The following is an 18,962-nucleotide window of genomic DNA, read 5'->3' as shown; positions in this document are numbered from 1 at the left end:
ATTTAAACATCCATTCCTAGCCTCAACATCCGTCATGTCCCTCTCCTTGGTGAATACCGATGCAAAGTACTCATTAAGAATCTCACCCATTTCCTCTGACTCCACGTATAAATTCCCTCTTTTGTCTTTGAGTGGGCCAATCCTTTCTCTAGTTACCCTCTTGCTCCTTATATACGAATAAAAGGCTTTGGGATTTTCCTTAACCCTGTTAGCCAAAGATATGTCATGACCCCTTTTAGCCCTCTTTATTGCGCGTTTGAGATTTGTTCGACTTTCCCGATATTCCTCCAAAGCTTCATCAGTTTTAAGTCGCCCAGATCTTATGTAAGCTTCCTTTTTCATCTTAGCTAGTCTCACAATTTCACCCGTCATCCATGGTTCCCTAATCTTGCCATTTCTATCCTTCATTTTCACAGGGACACGTCTGTCCTGCACTCTAATCAGCCTTTCCTTAAAAGACTCCCACATTTCAGAAAACAACTTTGCTTTTACGGGTGCAAAAGGGGAACGTCAAAATAAATGTCTGCAAACAGAGGGTTATTTAAACATGAAATGCTTTATCACAATTGTTACTGAAACAGCATATAAAAATTCATTTCAGATATTATTTACAAAGTACAAGCAAATGAAAAAGAAGAATATTACAGGATGTGGGGTCTAAACTCGAGTTGCAGGGCAAACAACAGCACAGACCCAATGGGTGAAATTATCTTCTCGTATGTTGTAAATAACGCGATTATAATAGAACTTCAATTACAGGCAACAACCATTTTACAGCACAAACCTAATCATAAACCAACAAATTGGCCAGTGACAGTTTAAGGCACATCAGTAATAAAATCCGCACTGATTTACAGTGTAATTAAAAATTCAAATTTCATCTTTCATTCAGAGATCTACATATAAACTGCTTATCTGACTGGAACAAGCCACTCCCCATACCTGCTGTTGGAAAACCAGACAACATGTGATCAGCACATACCTATTTGTTTCTTCCTGCACACCGTTAATGTTCTATTCGAATCTCTGAAAAGTATTCGAAAACGTTTAACATCCTCTAAACCTGATGAATGTTCTCTTGATCAGAAGTACAATCACAATTAAGTCTGACTTGTGCTTGTCAATCCTATAAAATACTCCAAGTTATCACAAGTTGCTTTTGCTATTTTATGAAAGATTGTCAAATTATTAAAACTTTTACCTCCCTTCCTTTCTTGACATCTTCATCCACTGTCTTTTCACATTAATTCTGAACTCCTCGAGTCAGCTTTCGTATTTCCTGAAGATTTATGCTGTTAACATGCAGGAAATACTTAGCCAACTCCACCAAATGATTTCCGACTTGACCTGGTAGTATTTCTTCCTCTCCAGGAACTTATAGCAACATACATCAGACTTTTAAAGACTTATGCACTCTCTGGGCGGGATTTTACAGAAATTAAACCGAGTCCTGTGTCGAGTGCATTTGGACGGGTGTTTCCTGGCACTGGAGGTGTCGAGAAAGACCCCGCCATCTAACGGGATTCTTTTATTTCAGGCATTAGTGGGGAACGCCGAGGCCACAATCAGTCTCATTTCCTGCACTAAGGAGCTCCGATCTAACGCCCTAATCACGAGAGCCTCCCCCCCCACCAACATATGCATCCTGATCTTGAGACCTATCAATGCCAGGACCCTGGACCCCCCAACACCCCATGTAGGGGGTCATTGAGCCACCAAATTTCACCTAATAAGAGCAGCACCCCCCCGGGCTCAATCCCCCAAAGTGGGCAAAATGCGAGGCTTGGCAAGCCGGATAAATCTCAGAAGAGGCCTTTCCCAGGATCTACCGGCCACGTCGCATCCCGATTCCGGCGGGATGCAGACGGTAGATCGCGCCCTCTGTGTTTGGTTGGCTATTTTGTTTACAGAAAACAGAGCTAGCCTAACTAGGGACAGTTTTGTGCTGTAGACTGATGACCACTTGGAGGTAGGTAAAAATGATCCAAAAGAAAGATGCTGGAAATGCTCCACAGGTAAGGCAGAACTGCAGAAAGAGCAGGAGATTTGGAAGATGCGGTGCCTGCAGTTTCCATTCCAAAACGCCACCTTTTGCAGGAGAGTTAGCACAGGCTGCAGAAGCATGTGGCAGAAGTACGCAGAGTAGGTAGATTGTGATGTCAGTCAGCATGTAATGCTGATTTGACACCTGCACTGCCATTTTTGAGCTCGCCGCTACAGCTATTGCCCTTTTTTATATACTACTTGAGTTCAGTAATGGGAAAAGCCCTCCTTTAAACGTTTGCGTTTGTCTTGAGTCTAAACCCTTGGTAGTATGAAGAATTTATTAAAGTTGGTGAAGTCAACAGGGATTAGTGCTACACGCATGGAGCAGACCTTGGGTGTAACTGTAGAATTTCTGGTCAGACCACTTGCTGCAGTCATGGGTGCTATAATTGCAGCATAAAAGAGAGATGGAACAGAGGCAGAAGACAAGCTGCACGTGGAGGGTAGAGAAGGCAGGAGAGAAGGGCAATCAACAGAAAGTCTTATCATGTAGGGTCTTGTAGAACCATGGCTATAATTCTTCAATAATGGGGCTATGGCCCCACGCCGGCGTGAAAAGCGGCGCCAACCATTCCAGCGTCAACGGTCCCCGATAATGGGGAATGCTCCCCTTCCTAGGGGGCTAGGTTGGTGCCGGAGGAGTCCCCGCAGCTCCAGCTGGCGCGGAACGGCCCACGTGAGTTCGCACAGGTGCGCTACAACCGGTGTATCTCCGCGCATGCGCCGGGGTTCCCACCTCCGCGCCGGCCCCCGGGCAATAAGGCAGAGCCCTACAGGGACCCGGCGCGGAGTAAAATAGGCCCCCACGGAAGCAGCCAGGCCGCCGATCGGGAGGCCCCGAGGTCGGATCCCCCGCCCCCCCACCAGGCCGTCCCCGCACACACAACTTTCAGGTCCCGCCGTGTAGCAACATACGAGGCCCACGCAGGCGGGACTTGGCCAAACTCGTCGGCCACTTGGCCCATCGGGGCCCGGAGAATCGCCGGTGGGGCTGCTATCAACGGCCCCCGACCGCGCGGCGGGAATCCCGCAGGCGCCCGAGAATCGGCGTTGTAGAATGGGGAAGCCGGCGTCGGGGCGCGATTCCCGTGTCCTCCGGAGATTCTCCGACCAGGCGTGGGGTCGGAGAATCCCGGCCCCTATCTCTTGCCTCCAGTGTAACCAAGAATAGTGTGAATGTCGTCATTGGATAAAAGCAAATTACTGCGGATGCTGGAATCTGAAACAAAAGAGAAAATGCTGGAAAATCTCAGCAGGTCTGGCAGCATCTGAGGGAGAGAAAAGAGCTAACGTTTCGAGTCCAATGACTCTTTGTCAAAGCTTTGTCAAAGAGTCATTGGACTCGAAACGTTAGCTCTTTTCTCTCCCGACAGATGCTGCCAGACCTGCTGAGATTTTCCAGCATTTTCTCTTTTGTATGTCATCATTGTTTTCCAAAGTAGGTCCTCAGAGATCTTTGCCACCTCGTGCAACCAGGCGGGGCTCCAGTTTTTTTGCAAAAACCTATGCCAAGTTGGAGCCAGATTCCTCCACCCACTTCGTCACAAACAGCTGGTTTTCTGGCAGACTACGCAGTGCAACACACCTTTCTGTGTTCATGTTCATTGTATTTTTTTCTGTACTTTGCCCCTATCAAAGTCTCCATTGGAGCCTTCTGGAGCAGAAATGTTTGTGACTTCACCCTCTGGGAAGCTGGCATCTGATCTAATTTTAATGAATCAAGCACATAACATGACTCATTTATGCTTGCTAGAAGAGGTTTACATTCATATGCAGTTCTCTGCAAACAAAAGGAATATGTTCAAGCTTTGCACCTCTTTTGAATTACCTGGAGTTTGGGGATCCTACAGTTCTTTCTCCATGGCATTGCCTGGGCTAATCAGCACTCTTTCGTCCTCTGGTATCAATTGTTGTGATTGCGTGAAATTTGATATTCTTATGATTATCCTGATGAGTACAAGACGAAAAGCTTCAGCAATATATCTCTCTTTTCAGCAATGTGTTACCAAGAGACTCTTGGCACTAATGTTGCATATACAGGGTTCCTGGACCCTCATCAATATTTTTATGAAAGAGTTTTTGCCTATTTTTAGAGTATCCAATTCTTTTTTTTTCCCAATTAAGGGGCAATTTAGCATGGCCAATTCACCTACCCTGCACATCTTTGTGTTGTGGGGGTGAGACCTATGCAGACATGGGGAAAATGTGCAAACTCCACATGGACAGTTCCTCAGTACCAGGATCGAACCTGGATCCTCAGTGCCGTGAGGCAGCAGTGCTAACCACAACACTACCCATGCACCCCCCACCGTGCTGCCCATTTCTGCCTATTTTTGAACAATTTTTAAAATGACTCCTGCATATTATCGAAAATCTTAAAATGCAACCAGAAACCATGGAAACTTTCCTCCTCCTGTTGCTATGCCTTTAGATTTTCCAACAACCAGTTTGCAGTACTGTACAACAGAATGCATGATTTAATCCCAAAATATTTCTGTAGCCGATTACTAAAATCAGCTGAGTATCTATGCTACACCTTCCACACTGTCTGCCAAACTATGCTCACAGCTGGGAGTAAAAATGACGTCCAATATCACATTTGCAGATTGTGCCTAATTTAGTGGCAGGACCTCATTAGAATAATTTTGTTCAGTTTCCTGCACAGCAGCCAGACGGATTGAGAGATTGGATAGTTGCTGGGTGGGAAAGCCCATGGCACAAGGTAGAAGCCGGGGACCTCTGAGAATGTCCCTGGCAATGAAGAAGATCAGGGAGTCACATAGGGGATGGGGGAGGGGTTTGGGAGTATAGTACTGACTTTAAGAGTGATAGCAGAGGTGGGGCGGGAGAGATAATGGGGAAGACATCATGGGAAGAGTTAAGTGTTGGCCATTCTCTGGGAGGGAGAGATCGTGAGGGAGATAGAGATCTTGGAGGGGATTGCATGTAGGGATAGAAATAACAGGGACAGTGAGGTCCCATGGGCTGTCTAGAGATTGAGTGGGAGTGATTGGGACAGGCTTGCTCCACCGGACTGATAGAACTTGCCTGTTGGATGTGGCAGCTCTTTGTTCCTTTTAACTGTTGGGTTTCTCAATCCCTGAAAGTGGTGGCCAGCTCTGTTCACACGTTTATGGACTCTTTCTTTTTTTATCTAGAGGGGATGGCAGGGAAGGCAGTGCAATGTTCCTCCTGCAGAATGTTTGAGGTGAGGGATGCCGTCAGTGTCCCTGCTGATTTCATCTGTGGGAAGTGCACCCATCTCCAGCTCCTCAGAAACCGCGTTAGGGAACTGGAGCTGGATGAACTTCGGATCATTCGGGAGGCAGAGGTGGTCATAGATAGAAGCTATGATGTAGTTACTCCAAAGAATAAAGATAGATGGTTGACGGTGAGAGGGGCTGGGAGGAAGCAGTCAGTACAGGGATCCCCTGTGGTCGTTCCCCTTAGTAACAAGTATACCGCTTTGGATACTGTTGGGGGGGGGAGCTTACCAGGGGTAAGCCATGGGGTACAGGTTTCTGGCACAGAGTCTGTTCCTGTTGCTCAGAAGGGAAGGGGGGAGAGGAGTAGAGCATTAGTCATTGGAGACTCCATAGTTATGGGGGATAGATAGGAGATTCTGTGGGAACGAGAGAGACTCGCGGTTGGTGTGTTGCCTCCCAGGTGCCAGAATCCGTGATGTCTCGGATCGTGTTTTCGGGATCCTTAAGGGGGAGGGGAGCAGCCCCAAGTCGTGATCCACATAGGTACCAACGACATAGGTAGGAAAAGGGATAGGGATGTAAGGCAGGAATTCAGGGAGCTAGGGTGGAAACTTAGATCGAGGACAAACAGAGTTATTATCTCTGCGTTGTTACGCGTGCCATGTGATAGCGAGATGAGGAATAGGGAGTGAGAGGAGTTGAACACGTGGCTACAGGGATGGTGCAGGAGGGAGGGTTTCAGATTTCTGGATAATTGGGGCTCATTCTGGGGTCGGTGGGACCTCTACAAACGGGATGGTCTACACCTGGACCAGAGGGGTACCAATATCCTGGGGGGGGGGGAAATTTGCTAATGCTCTTTGGGAGGGTTTAAACTAGGTCAGCAGGGGCTTGGGAACCTGAATTGTAGCTCCAGTATACAGGAGGTTGAGAGTAGTGAGGTTATGAGTAAGGTTTCAAAGTTGCAGGAGTGTACCGGCAGGCAGGAAGATGGTTTAAAGTGTGTCTTCTTCAATGCCAGGAGCATCCGGAATAAGATGGGTGAACTTGCGGCATGGGTTGGTACCTGGGACTTCGATGTTGTGGCCATTTCAGAGACATGTATAGAGCAGGGACAGGAATGGTTGTTGCAGGTGCCGGGGTTTAGATATTTTAGTAAGCTCAGGGAAGGTGGTAAAAGAGGGGGAGGGGTGGCATTGTTAGTCAAGGTCAGTATTACGGTGGCAGAAAGGACGTTTGATGAGGACTCGTCTACTGCGGTAGTATGGGCTGAGGTTAGAAACAGGAAAGGAGAAGTCACCCTGATAGGGGTTTTCTATAGGCCTCCGAAAAGTTCCAGAGATGTAGAGGAAAGGATTGCAAAGATGATTCTGGATAGGAGCAAAGCAACAGGGTAGTTGTTATGGGGGACTTTAACTTTCCAAATATTGACTGGAAACGCTATAGTTCGAGTACTTTAGATGGGTCAGTTTTTGTCCAATGTGTGCAGGAGGGTTTCCTGACACAGTATGTAGATAGGCCAACGAGAGGCGAGGCCATATTGGATTTGGTACTGGGTAATGAACCAGGACAGGTGTTAGATGTGGAAGTAGGTGAGCACTTTGGTGATAGTGACCACAGTTCGATTACGTTTACTTTAGTGATGGAAAGGGATAGGTATATACCGCAGGGCAAGAGTTATATCTGGGGGAAAGGCAATTATGATGCGATGAGGCAAGACTTAGGATGCATCGGATGGAGAGGAAAACTGCAGGGGATGGGCACAATGGAAATGTGGAACTTGTTCAAGGGACAGCTACTGCATGTCCCTGATAAGTATGCACCTGTCAGGCAGGGAGGAAGTGGTCAAGCAAGGGAACCGTGGTTTACTAAAGCAGTCAAAACACTTGTCAAGAGGAAAAAGGAGGCTTATGTCAAGATGAGACATGAAGGTTCAGTTAGGGCGCTTGAGAGTTACAAGTTAGCTAGGAAGGACCTAAAGAGAGAGCTAAGACGAGCCAGGACGAGACATGAGAAGTCTTTGGCAGGTAGGATCAAGAATAACCCTAAAGCTTTCTATTGATATGTCAGGGATAAATGAATGACTAGGGTAAGAGTAGGGCCAGTCAAGGAGAGTAGTGGGAAGTTGTGCTTGGAGTCCGAGGAGATAGGAGAGGTGCTAAATGAATATTTTTCGTCAGTATTCACACAGGAAAAAGACAATGTCGTCGAGGAGAATACTGAGATTCAGGCTATTAGACTAGAAGGGCTTGAGGTTTGTAAGGAGGAGGTGTCAGCAATTCTGGAAAGTGTGAAAATAGATACGTCCCCTGGGCCGAATGGAATTTATCCTAGGATTCTCTGGGAAGCTAGGGAGGAGATTGCTGAGCCTTTGCTTTGATCTTTAAGTCATCTTTGTCTACAGGAATAGTGCCAGAAGACTGGAGGGTAGCAAATGTTGTCCCCTTGTTCAAGAAGGGGAGTATAGACAACCCTGGTAATTATAGACCAGTGAGCCTTACCTCTCCTGTGGGCAAAATCTTGGAAAGGTTTATAAGAGATAGGATGTATAATCATCTGGAAAGGAATAATTTGATTAGAGATAGTCAACACGGTTTTGTGAAGGGTAGGTCGTACCTCACAAACCTTATTGAGTTCTTTGAGAAGGTGACCAAACAGGTGGATGAGGGTAAAGCAGTTGATGTGGTGTATATGGATTTCAGTAAAGCGTTTGATAAGGTTCCCCACGTTCGGCTGCTGCAGAAAATACGGAGGCATGGGATTCAGGGTGATTTAGCAGTTTGGATCAGAAATTGGCTAGCTGGAAGAAGACAAAGGGTGGTGGTTGATGGGAAATGTTCAGACTGGAGTCCAGTTACTAGTGGTGTACCACAAGGATCTGTTTTGGGGTCACTGCTGTTTGTCATTTTTATAAATGACCTGGAGGAGGGCGTGGAAGGATGGGTGAGTAAATTTGCAGGTGACACTAAAGTCGGTGGAGTTGTGGACAGTGCGGAAGGATGTTACAAGTTACAGAGGGACATAGATAAGCTGCAGCGCTGGGCTGAGAGGTGGCAAATGGAGTTTAATGCCGAAAAGTGTGAGGTGATTCATTTTGGAAGGAATAACAGGAAGACAGAGTACTGGGCTAATGGTAAGATTCTTGGCAGTGTGGATGAGCAGAGAGATCTCGGTGTCCATGCACATAGATCCCTGAAAGTTGCCACCCAGGTTGAGAGGGTTGTTAAGAAGGCGCACGGTGTGTTAGCTTTTATTGGCAGAGGGATTGAGTTTCGAAGCCATGAGGTCATGTTGCAGCTGTACAAAACTCTGGTGCGGTCTCATTTGGAATATTGCGCGCAATTCTGGTCGCCGCAATATAGGAAGGATGTGGAAGCATTGGAAAGGGTGCAGAGGAGATTTAGCAGAATGTTGCCTGGTATGGAGGGAAGATCTTATGAGGAAAGGCTGAGGGACTTGAGGCTGTTTTCGTTAGAGAGAAGAAGGTTAAGAGGTGACTTAATTGAGGCATACATGATGATCAGAGGATTAGATAGGGTGGACAGTGAGAGCCTTTTTCCTCGGATGGTGATGTCTAGCATGAGGGGACATAGCTTGAAATTGAGGGGTGATAGATATAAGCCCGATGTCAGAGCTAGGTTCTTTACTCAGAGAGTAGTAAGGGCGTTGAATGCCCTGCCGGCAGCAGTAGTGGACTCGCCAACACTAAGGGCATTCAAATGGTCATTGGATAGACATATGGACGATAAGGGAATAGTGAAATGAAATGAATGAAATGAAATGATAATCGTTTATTGTCACAGGTAGGCTTCAAATGAAGTTACTGTGAAAAGCCCCTAGTCGCCACATTCCGGCGCCTGTTCGGGGAGGCTGGTACGGGAATTGAACCATGCTGCTGGCCTGCCCTGATCTGCTTTAAAAGCCAGCGATTTAGCCTTGTGCTAAACCAGCCCCTAGTGGAGATGGTCTTTAGAGTGGTTTCACAAGTCGGCGCAACATCGAGGGCTGAAGGGCCTGTACTGCGCTGCAATGTTCTATGTTCTATGTTCATGATGCAGAATCTGATGTTGCAACTTCCATTGCAGCACAATCACCAGATGCCCAATATGTGTGTTTTGCACTTGAAGCTCGGACTGCTGTGATGCAAGGTCAGCTTCTTACCATGTGAGCATTAACGACTGCCATCTTCATTATCTGGAATGTGCAAAGGTTCTTGCAGGGTTACAGACGGGGATAGAGATGGTGGGGTAACTTTCCCCCTTTCTCCTCACCTCCCGGTTGTCCACAACAGAATATGTTTTAGAGGGAGTGCTTTGTGAATGTTGCGATTTTCAGTAATAACAATGAAACAGGCTTTCAGGTAAGGTTAAATCAGAAGAAAAGGTAATGATGAAGATTTTCGGCCGAGTAGCAATCATCATTGGATTACTGTTCACCTCGCAATTTTCCATGACCTGACATTGCTCTGCATTTCTGATCAGGTCTTCCGAGTCTGGTTTTACCAGAAATGTGGAGAACAACATCCATTAAAGAACTCCATTGTAGTGTAGTACAGTTGGGCGGGAGAGACTCACTCCATTTTCACAGCACAATGCCATATGATCAGTTTAAAGGTCCAATCAAGTTAGTGAGTGGGTGAATGGATGAATGTTAGTGAATGGGTAGGGTAGGTCAATGGTGAGGTGGCAGGTGGATAGGATGGCAGGTGTTAGGGTATCAGGTGGTTAGGGTGTCAGGTGGTTAGGGTAGCATGTGTGTGATGTGGCACATGTGTGATGTGGAAAATGGGTAAGGTGGAAAGTGGGTGGTGTGTCAAGTGCGTATGGTGGCAGGTGGGTAGCATGTCAGATGGTAGGTTGGCAGGTGGATGAGGTGGCAAGTGTATGAGGTGGCAGGTGGGTTCGGTGGCAAGTGGGTATGGTTACAGTGGGTACGGTTACAGTGATTATGGTGTCAGGTGAGTATGGTGGCAGATAGGTAGTGTGGCAGGTGGGTAGGAGGTGAGGTGGGTAGATGAGTGGGTGGGTTGGAGGTTGACGGGATATTTGGGATGGAAGGAGCAGTCCATTCAGGCTGGGAGGGTAGTCGGGTGTTTGCGGTTAGTGTGGTCAGGAGGGGTAGCCAGGTCAGGTTGGTGGGGGAATTGTCAGAGGCTAAGGAGGTGGTCAGAAGGATCAGAGTGAGTGATTCGAGGTGGTACTTCTGTAGTTACCCAAGAATTAGAGTAGGTTTCTGCTGTCTAAGATTTCCTGGGTAACAATTCAGGTAAGTATTGCACACTGTCCGACGTCGCTGACTCTTCCTTAGAACCGGTGATTATTGTCGAGGGTTGGTGAGCAGGGATATTGTCCGACGGAAGTTCAAACTTCCCAGGCAATTCCCATGGAGATCTGTGTGTCAGGTCCTTCTGTGGTGCCCTGAAGTGCATCTTGGGTCACATGTATGGTCATGAGAACATAGAAACAAAAGAACTAGGAGCAGGAGTAGGCCATCTGGCCCTTCGAGCCTGTTCCACCATTCAATGAGATCATGGCTGATCTTTTGTGGACTCAGCACCACTTTCCCGCCCGAACACCATAACCCTTTATTCCTTTATTCTTCAAAAAACTATGTATCTTTATCTTGAAAACATTTAATGAATGAGCCTCAACTGCTTCACTGGTCTCTGACGATTCAGTGACTGGAAGATCAGGGCCATTGTTTATTCTCTGTCTCTCTAACTGCCTGGGTTGGCTGGTTGTTCAGGCAGGGTTCTATTCTTCTTGCTGGAATTATGGCCCCTCATGTTTTGTTGGTTTCCGAACTAATCTGTCTCTAAGATTCATTATCTGAAGTCAGTTTTGATCAATGCTTCCATGTCCACATAAATAATTCAAAGCAGAAATCATTGTTATATAATGGGTGTTTAATGGTGGATGTTCACACCTACTTGTGATAAACTGGTTTCTCTAAAGCTCTCTTTGTAAGGGTCAAACTCACAGATGGTGCATCGAAGGAACTATTTATTTTGAGTTTTGGTGCAGTTTCTGACACCTGGGGCGAAATTCTCCGGAAACGGCGCGATGTCCGCTGACTGGCGCCCAAAACGGCACAAATCAGTCGGGCATCGCGCCGCCCCAAAGGTGCGGATTGCTCAGCATATTTGGGGGCCGAGCCCCAACCTTAAGGGGCTAGGCCCACGCCGGACGAATTTCCGCCCCGCCAGCTGGCGGAAAAGGCCTTTAGTGCCCCGCTAGCTGGCGTGGAAATGACATCTCCGGGCGGCGCATGCGCGGGAGCGTTAGCGGTCGCTAACTGCATTCCCGCACATGCGCATTGGAGGGAGTCTCTTCTGCTTCCGCCATGGTGGAGATCGTGGCGAAGGCGGAAAGGAAAGAGTGCCCACAAGGCACAGGCCCGCCCGCGGATCAGTGGGCCCCGATCGCGGGCCAGGCCACCGTGGGGGCACCCCCCGGGGCCAGATCGCCCCGCGCCCCCCCCCCCCCAGGACCCCGGAATTCGCCCGCGCCGCCTTGTCCCGCCGGTAAGGTAGATGCTTTAATCAACACCGGCGAGACAGGCATTTTAGCGGCGGGACTTCGGCCCATCCGGGCCGGAGAATCGCGCGGGGGGCCCGCCAAACGGCACGCCGCGATTCCCGCCCCCGCCGAATATCCGGTGCCGGAGACTTCGGCAACCGGCGGGGGCGGGATTCACGCCAGCCCCCAGCGATTCTCCGACCCGGCGGGGTTCGGAGAATCTCGCCCCTGACTCTTGGCAGCCACCTTTGCAACATTGCCCACTTTTAAGGTCCATATTGAGTGAAGTGCGTACCTTGACAATTAAGAACACTTGGGTGTCAAGGTCACCATGCTTTTCCATTGCTGCCTCCCTGTACTGGGGAAGAAACATACAAACAGAGCAATTAGGGGCAGGAATAGCCCCTCGAGCCTGCTCGGTCATTCAATAAGATCATGGCTGATCTGATTGTAACCTCCCATATATCCCTGAGAGCCTTTCACTCCTTGTTCATCAAGAATCTATCTACCTCTGCCTTAAAAATATTCAAACACTCTGCTTCCAATGCCTTTTGAGGAAAGGGTTGCAACCGCTCACTATTTTCTGTTCACCTCACCTCAGTCTTAAATGGGTGACCCTTTATTTTTAGAAAGTGACCCCTAGTTCTGGATTTGCCAGTTCTGGAAACATCCTCTCCTCATCCAATAAGTCAGGACCTCTCGGGATCTTATGTGTTTCAATCAACTCGCCTCTTCCTTTGGGTACAGGACCAACATGCCCAACCTTTCCTCATTAAACAACACGGGAAACCAAATGTTGTAGAGTTTGTGTGGCTTGGGTGAGCATAGATGGTTCAATGACATACTTTATAATTTGTCCATTCAAATGATAGTGAGGCAATGATTGGATTAAACCAGTCTCCATAGTCTTTGCTATGTAAAAAAGTATGAGAAGGGAATCCCTGAGCCCAGAGGTTTGTAGAGGTTTTATATATTGCATTGACTGAGGCTATGGCATCCGTGTCAGACCAGCGAGAGCGCAATTCTACCAAAGCATAATGATATACTGTCGCGCTTTGATACAGCTGCCCAGACATGTGTCAGGTCTTAAATATACTGAACAAAATATTAATACTGCCAGCAATATAGGGTTATTAATTTAAATCATTTCAAGGTTTGGGAATTTCCTGAATGCCAAATACAAAATCACACCCTTTGGCTGCCATGAAATTCAAACCTAGCTGGCACAGCAGACTGCCACAGAATGGAGGCATCATTGCTGGCAGGATCCGGGCATTGACTTGCATGATTCTCTGAGTGCGGCCAGACACTAGCTGCATGTTAAGGGAATAGAATCTCTTGGATAGGGAAGAATTGACGTGCTACACCCACAACGTGACAAGCGTGCAAGTCAATGTCACTCTGCACCATGGGGAAACTTGCAATCTTAGCAAAGCTGTGTGCTTTCTCCTTTTGAATGTCTGCAGAAAGTGTTAATAATAAAGTTTGTTTTGATATAAAAGGTCCCTAATTATCAGTGGAACCACTCTTGGAGCGAAGTATCCTTTCCTCACAACCTGTAATTTAAAAACTGGTGGGGCCTTGTCCAGTTTTCTTTTCTAACCTGGGCCCTATTCTGGGTACCTTGTGTAAAATAAATTTTAGAGTACCCAATTTATTTTTTTCGAATTAAGGGGAAATTTAGCATGGCCAATCCACCTACCCTGCACATCTTTGGGTTGTGGAGACAAAACCCACGCAAACACGGAGAGAACGTGCAAACTCCACATTGAAGGTGACCTGGGGCCAAGATCGAACCTGGGACCTCGGCGCCATGAGGTAGCAATGCTAACCACTGCACCACCATGCTGCCCTTAATCTGGGTACCTTAACAGTTCTCTATGTAGTTGTCAGCAAACATCAGGTGCCTGCCTATTAGTGCTTACTGCAACCTCTGGTGTCTTTGGCTTGGTTTGCATGTTGTCCATGGTCATCTTAACTGGAGTCGATAAAGTGGGCAAAATTCTCCGGAAACGGCGCGATGTCTGCCGACTGGTGCCCAAAATGGCGTAAATCAGTCGGGCATCGTGCCGCCCCAAAGGTGCGGAATGCTCCGCATCTTTGGGGGCCGAGCCCCAACCTTAAGGGGCTAGGCCCGCGCCGGACGGATTTCCGCCCCGCCAGCTGGCGGAAAAGGCCTTCGGTGTCCCACCAGCTGGCGCGGAAATGACATCTCCGGGCGGCGCATGCGCGGGAGCGTTGGCGGCCGCTCATGGCATCCCCGCGCATGCGCTGTGGAGGGAGTCTCTTCCGCCTCCGCCATGGTGGAGACCGTGGCGGAGGCGGAAGGGAAAGAGTGCCCCCACGGCACAGGCCTGCCCGCGGATCGGTGGGCCCCGATCACGGGCCAGGCCACCGTGGGGGCACCCCCCGGGGTCAGATCGCCCCGCGCACCCCCCAGGACCCCGGAGCCCGCCCGCGCCACCTTGTCCCGCCGGTAAGGTAGGTGGTTTAATCTACGCCGGCGGGACAGGCATTTTAGCGGCGGGACTTTGGCCCATCTGGGCCGGAGAATCACGGGGGGGGGGGCGGCCCGCCAACCAGCGCGGCGTGATTCCCGCCCCCGCCGAATATCCGGTGGTGGAGAATTCAGCAACCGGCGGGGGCAGGATTCATGCCAGCCCCCGGTGATTCTCCGACCCGGCGGGGGGTCGGAGAATCTCGCCCATCGTTTCTGAGGTTGACTTGGTCTATTTCGCAACTGAGGTACTGCCTTCCCCAATTGGTTCAATTAGTGTCAGGTTCTCGGGAAGGTCTAGGTCACCTCTTGGCACAGCTTGATTTGGGTCAATCTGTCAGCTCTGACAGATTGGTTCTTGTCGTCAAAAGTTAATCTGTATGTCTCCTCCATCGTATCTTGTCTCAGGTTTGTACGGTGTAGAAGACCAGTCTTGTCTGTGCTAAAATGTGGCAGGTAGCCACTTTTCACTTGTGGTGTAGCTCCTTGCCAAAACCTCTTGACCCGGTTGAACAAAGTGACGTTTTACCTTGTTCTCTCACTGTATGATCATTCATGCTTTTTCCCGTTGATTGTCTTGGGTGGTTTGGGAAATTGAATGCTGTGAGTAATTCTGTCTAACAACCAGTAACGTCGGAGAAACTTGGGCTGTTGAGTGTACAGTATTCCTGTACGTGAACCGGAATTAAGTCAAGTGTTTAGACAATGAACCTTGGTCTCTAGATACCTGCAATGAATGTTTCATCGTCTGTACAAATGTTCTGCCAGCTTATTTGTGGCAGAATGATAAGGAGTGGATCGGATATGTTGAATTCCATTCTCCTTCAAGTAGTGTACGACCTCTTGTGAAATGAACTGCGGCCCATTATTGCTCATGAGTTGTTCAGGGTAATCGAATCTGCTGAAGACTTCACCCAACCTCTCAATTATTTTCTCCGCTGGCATTGTCTTCATGATGCCTACTTCAGAACATTTTGAGTGAGCATTGGCTAGAATGAGTAACATAAAGTCTTCAAACGGTCTGGTGTAATCAACATGTATCTGTTGCCAGGCCTCTGGTTCTGCCAACAGGAATTGGTAGAACCATTTAATGCCAAAATAATTCCTAGGGCTTCTTTCTCTATCTGAGCATAATTGCTTTCGGCCTTATTAAAGGTCCTGGATGTGAAGGCTATTGGCTTCTATTCACCTGTGGGAATTAGGTGGGAAACCACCACCCCAATCCCATAAGATGATGCATCACATGCCAGTTGCAGGGGTAAATTTGGATAACAATGTGTCAGTATTTCTGACTTGAATAGCACCTCTTTAGCTTGCACAAATGTTCTCTCACATTGATCCCTACATTTCCACATTTTACTTTGATTGTGTAAGGGTTTTAGAATAATAGCCAGATTTGGGACAAGCCTTCCATAATACTTTAGTAAGCCTAAGAGAGTTCAAAGTTGGTTCACATTCTGATGTGTGGTAAAGACTGACTTTCGAAGGCGACTTTTACAGTCCCTTAGCGTCATTGACATGACACAGATATTCGAGTGAAGATTGGAAAAATTCACATTTGTCTTTTCAGGCTCTTAATCCATAATCTTCTAATCTCTGGAGTGTAACATCTAGATTGCGGAGGTGTTCTTCCTCATTCTTTCCAGTAACCAAGATGTCATCTAAGAAACACTGAACTGCATCTAATCCACTTAAAATTCAGTCCATATCTCATTGGAACAACGCTGGTGCGAATGTGATGCCAATTGGTAGTCTTTTTATATCTAAATAACCGTTTGTGTGTCACAAACATCAAGAACTGTTGTGAAGCTGGATATGCTTGACTGAGGTTGATTTTACTGAAGTGTTGGCCTCCAGCCAACCCAGCGAATAAGTCATCAATCAAGGGCAGAGGGCACTGCTCTGCATAGTACAGGATTAATAGTGACTTGAAAGTCAGCACAAAAGTGTACAGATCCATCTTTTTTCATAACGGGTTTGATCGGCATGGTCCAACGACTCGGGTTAACGGGTTCAAGACTCCGGTTCTGACCAGTTCTAATTCCACCTCTGTCTTAGGTCTGATTTAGTTAGGCACTGACCTAACCTTTAAGCATCTTGCCTTGATCTTCAGCTTTACTGAGATATCCTTCATGCTTCCCAACTCACCGTTTCTTCAAGATTAGGTCGGCCTGATTCGGAATCTGTCAAGAGATTATGCTCAGATTTATGCTCAGATAGAGAAAGAAGTCCTAGGAATTATTTTGGCCCAATTTAATCTGATCTTTTCCAACCGCATTCTTCCCATTAGTGCTGGATAATTTCTTTTGACTATATGCAAGGACAAATTTGCCATCTGCCCATCTAAATGTACTGTTACATCAATACAGCCCCTCAACTGAACCACTTCTTCAGTATAGGTTTATAACACTGTCTTCGAGGGTTTCAGAACAATATATCAGAGATTTTCTTGATAAACAGTTTCTGGTACCAAAAAGGCGTCTGCCCCAGTGTCCACCTCCATCTTCATTGGCTGACCATCCAGTAATGGAGTGACCCAGTAATGGTTTGTTCCACTGGCAATAGCCAGTACCTTTAATGAGAGTGCATCTCGGACTGTAAATCGAGTTCTTTCTCGTGTCCTTTCTGTACCACGTGGATGCTTTTTCCTATATTCAGTTCCCCATTTGATTAATTCAGCACTTTCTTTTGCAACCTTTGCCTGAAGGTTGTTTCTTTTTCAAACAAGCACATTCAGTGTGGCCCTTTCTGCTGGCAATCTGCTGCTGAGTGCCTGGTTTCTACCCACCCATGACAAGTGCGAGTCTGTGTTCAGGTTTCGGTCGACATCTTGTGAATTCTTGAGCTCAGACTCAACTGTTGAGCTTCTTTGACTGCTGATTCCATGGATACAGCAATGCCCTCACCAATATGGCATCCAACACAACTTTACCCACAAGCATGCACAAAAATGCGCCTTCATTTATGACATCTTTGGAGTGCTAAGGGAATTTATAGTCCGCAGCGAAAGAGAGCCAACAGGCCCAATTTCTCACACACTGTTTCTGGGATGCTAGAGGAAGCCATGGGTTCACAGGACTATTGCGAAGTCTTAGATACTTTAAGCACATGGGTCCAGTTCAAAACCTTTTTATTTAGACAAGAAATTAATGTCGCAAATCTTAAGCAGTGGAAAACCTACATTTATTTTTAGCCTTTGCAAAATATCATAGGCTGAATAAATACAAAGCAGTATGGACTGAATAATCACTTGCATACATTTCTACAAAAAAACTTCATCAGTCAACTGAACCATATCACTCTTGTCATGATTGCCATTGTGTCTTGAGACAACATTTCAGTGACATACAAAAGGAACGTTTTCTGCACAGAGCAGATGTTTGCACCAAACAGCTGCATGCAAACTTGATTCCCAAAAACTGAAATCTCAGCCATTTCTTTAAAATTCCAAACAATTGCCCGACTGGAAGAAACCTTTACATATGCACACCCCAGCTGTGACAGAACGTCAGCCGCCCGTGGCAAAAGGTATAACATTGGGTCAACATAGCACCTAATTGTTAGGTACTCTCAGCAAAGTAATATTTTTCATTTACAGTTCTGAAAATGGTTTGAAAGGTTTGCACACTTTGATGGATGTGAGTTTCCCGAAAGGAAGCTGTGGGTGTGTATACCTCCAAATTCTGCATCATGTCTGGCACACAACAGATTTAACATTTTAAAGTTCAAATTAGTTTGGACATGAATTTATGAAAGATTAAGGTCAAAGTATAGAAATCGTTACCTTTTTTCCTTTCTTGATCTCTACGTCCATCGTGTTTTCACATCTGCTCTGAACTCCTGAATGTTCTTGTTTTGTTCTCGTGCTGTTACATGCAGGAAACTCTTGGTTGACTCCACCAAATAAGTTCTGATGCAAACTTTTAACCGTTCTTCCTCTCCTGGGACTGATAACAATAAACACCAGCCTGTTAAAATTCAGCAAATATTAGACTTGCATTCATGTCTGCATTGTTAGATATGTCTAAAAATACACTTTGACTTTGACATGAGCACTGACTTCTCGTAAGATTACAAAATAAGTCAACAGTGTTCCGTAAAATAGTGATACATTGATTTAAGCCTGATTTTAAATACAGCACTGATTTCCTTATGTCACCATCAAGCTTTGCAGTCACTTCCTAGGGATGTGTCCTTGCAATACCATTACACAAAGTGGAACAGGAAATGACTCCAATATCAGCCACATTCAGAGCAAAGCTATTGTGTTAACTTAACATACATAAAGCATCTGTGATCTTTTTCATTCCACAACTCAAAATCTATATTTTGATTGAGACTTTTGGTAGGCTCAATGCTTATTCCATCCTCGAGGAAAAGTGCTGATCAAAATCTTTTCCTGCCGCCCAATTAACAACATTTGTGTAAACATGATCGCCAACATTTGGTGTCATGCTGTTAAAGCCATTATTTAAAATGATAGTTCAAAATATTTGCCATTTCATGAATCATTTCATGGTTGGATAGGCCTGTGATCAGAAAAGTTCACTGTAAAGGAAATTGTCCCCTTTACTTTTGATTTAAAAAAATAAAATTTTCACATTTGCATTCACTTACATTCTCATACCTGTCATTAGTCCATTTAGATTGTTATTTGTCTGACAAAAACTTGTCCAATTAGAATTGGTCTAAAAT

General features: G+C 46.6%; 1 protein-coding gene across 2 annotated transcripts in view; it reads right to left on the bottom strand.

Moving 5' to 3' along the window:
- ccm2l (CCM2 like scaffold protein) overlaps positions 1-18,306 on the bottom strand; it is a 92,783-nt gene extending 74,477 nt beyond the window's left edge. Inside the window, exons 1-2 of one of the 2 annotated variants that reach the window (XM_072514962.1) lie at positions 18,052-18,306; positions 3,875-3,993 (exon numbers count right to left, since the gene is read on the bottom strand). In XM_072514962.1, coding sequence (XP_072371063.1) covers positions 3,875-3,913 — 39 coding nt within the window. In that variant the 5' untranslated portion in view covers positions 3,914-3,993; positions 18,052-18,306. The remainder of the gene's footprint in view (positions 1-3,874; positions 3,994-18,051) is intronic. The other variant, XM_072514963.1, reaches the window with a different exon arrangement.
- Positions 18,307-18,962: the final 656 nt, after the last annotated feature.

The sequence above is a fragment of the Scyliorhinus torazame genome, chromosome 8, assembly GCF_047496885.1.
Source record: "Scyliorhinus torazame isolate Kashiwa2021f chromosome 8, sScyTor2.1, whole genome shotgun sequence".
Taxonomy (NCBI): Eukaryota; Metazoa; Chordata; class Chondrichthyes; order Carcharhiniformes; family Scyliorhinidae; genus Scyliorhinus; species Scyliorhinus torazame.
The sequence above is the reverse complement of the archived record's forward strand: the minus strand, read 5'-3'. Positions and strand labels throughout refer to the sequence as shown.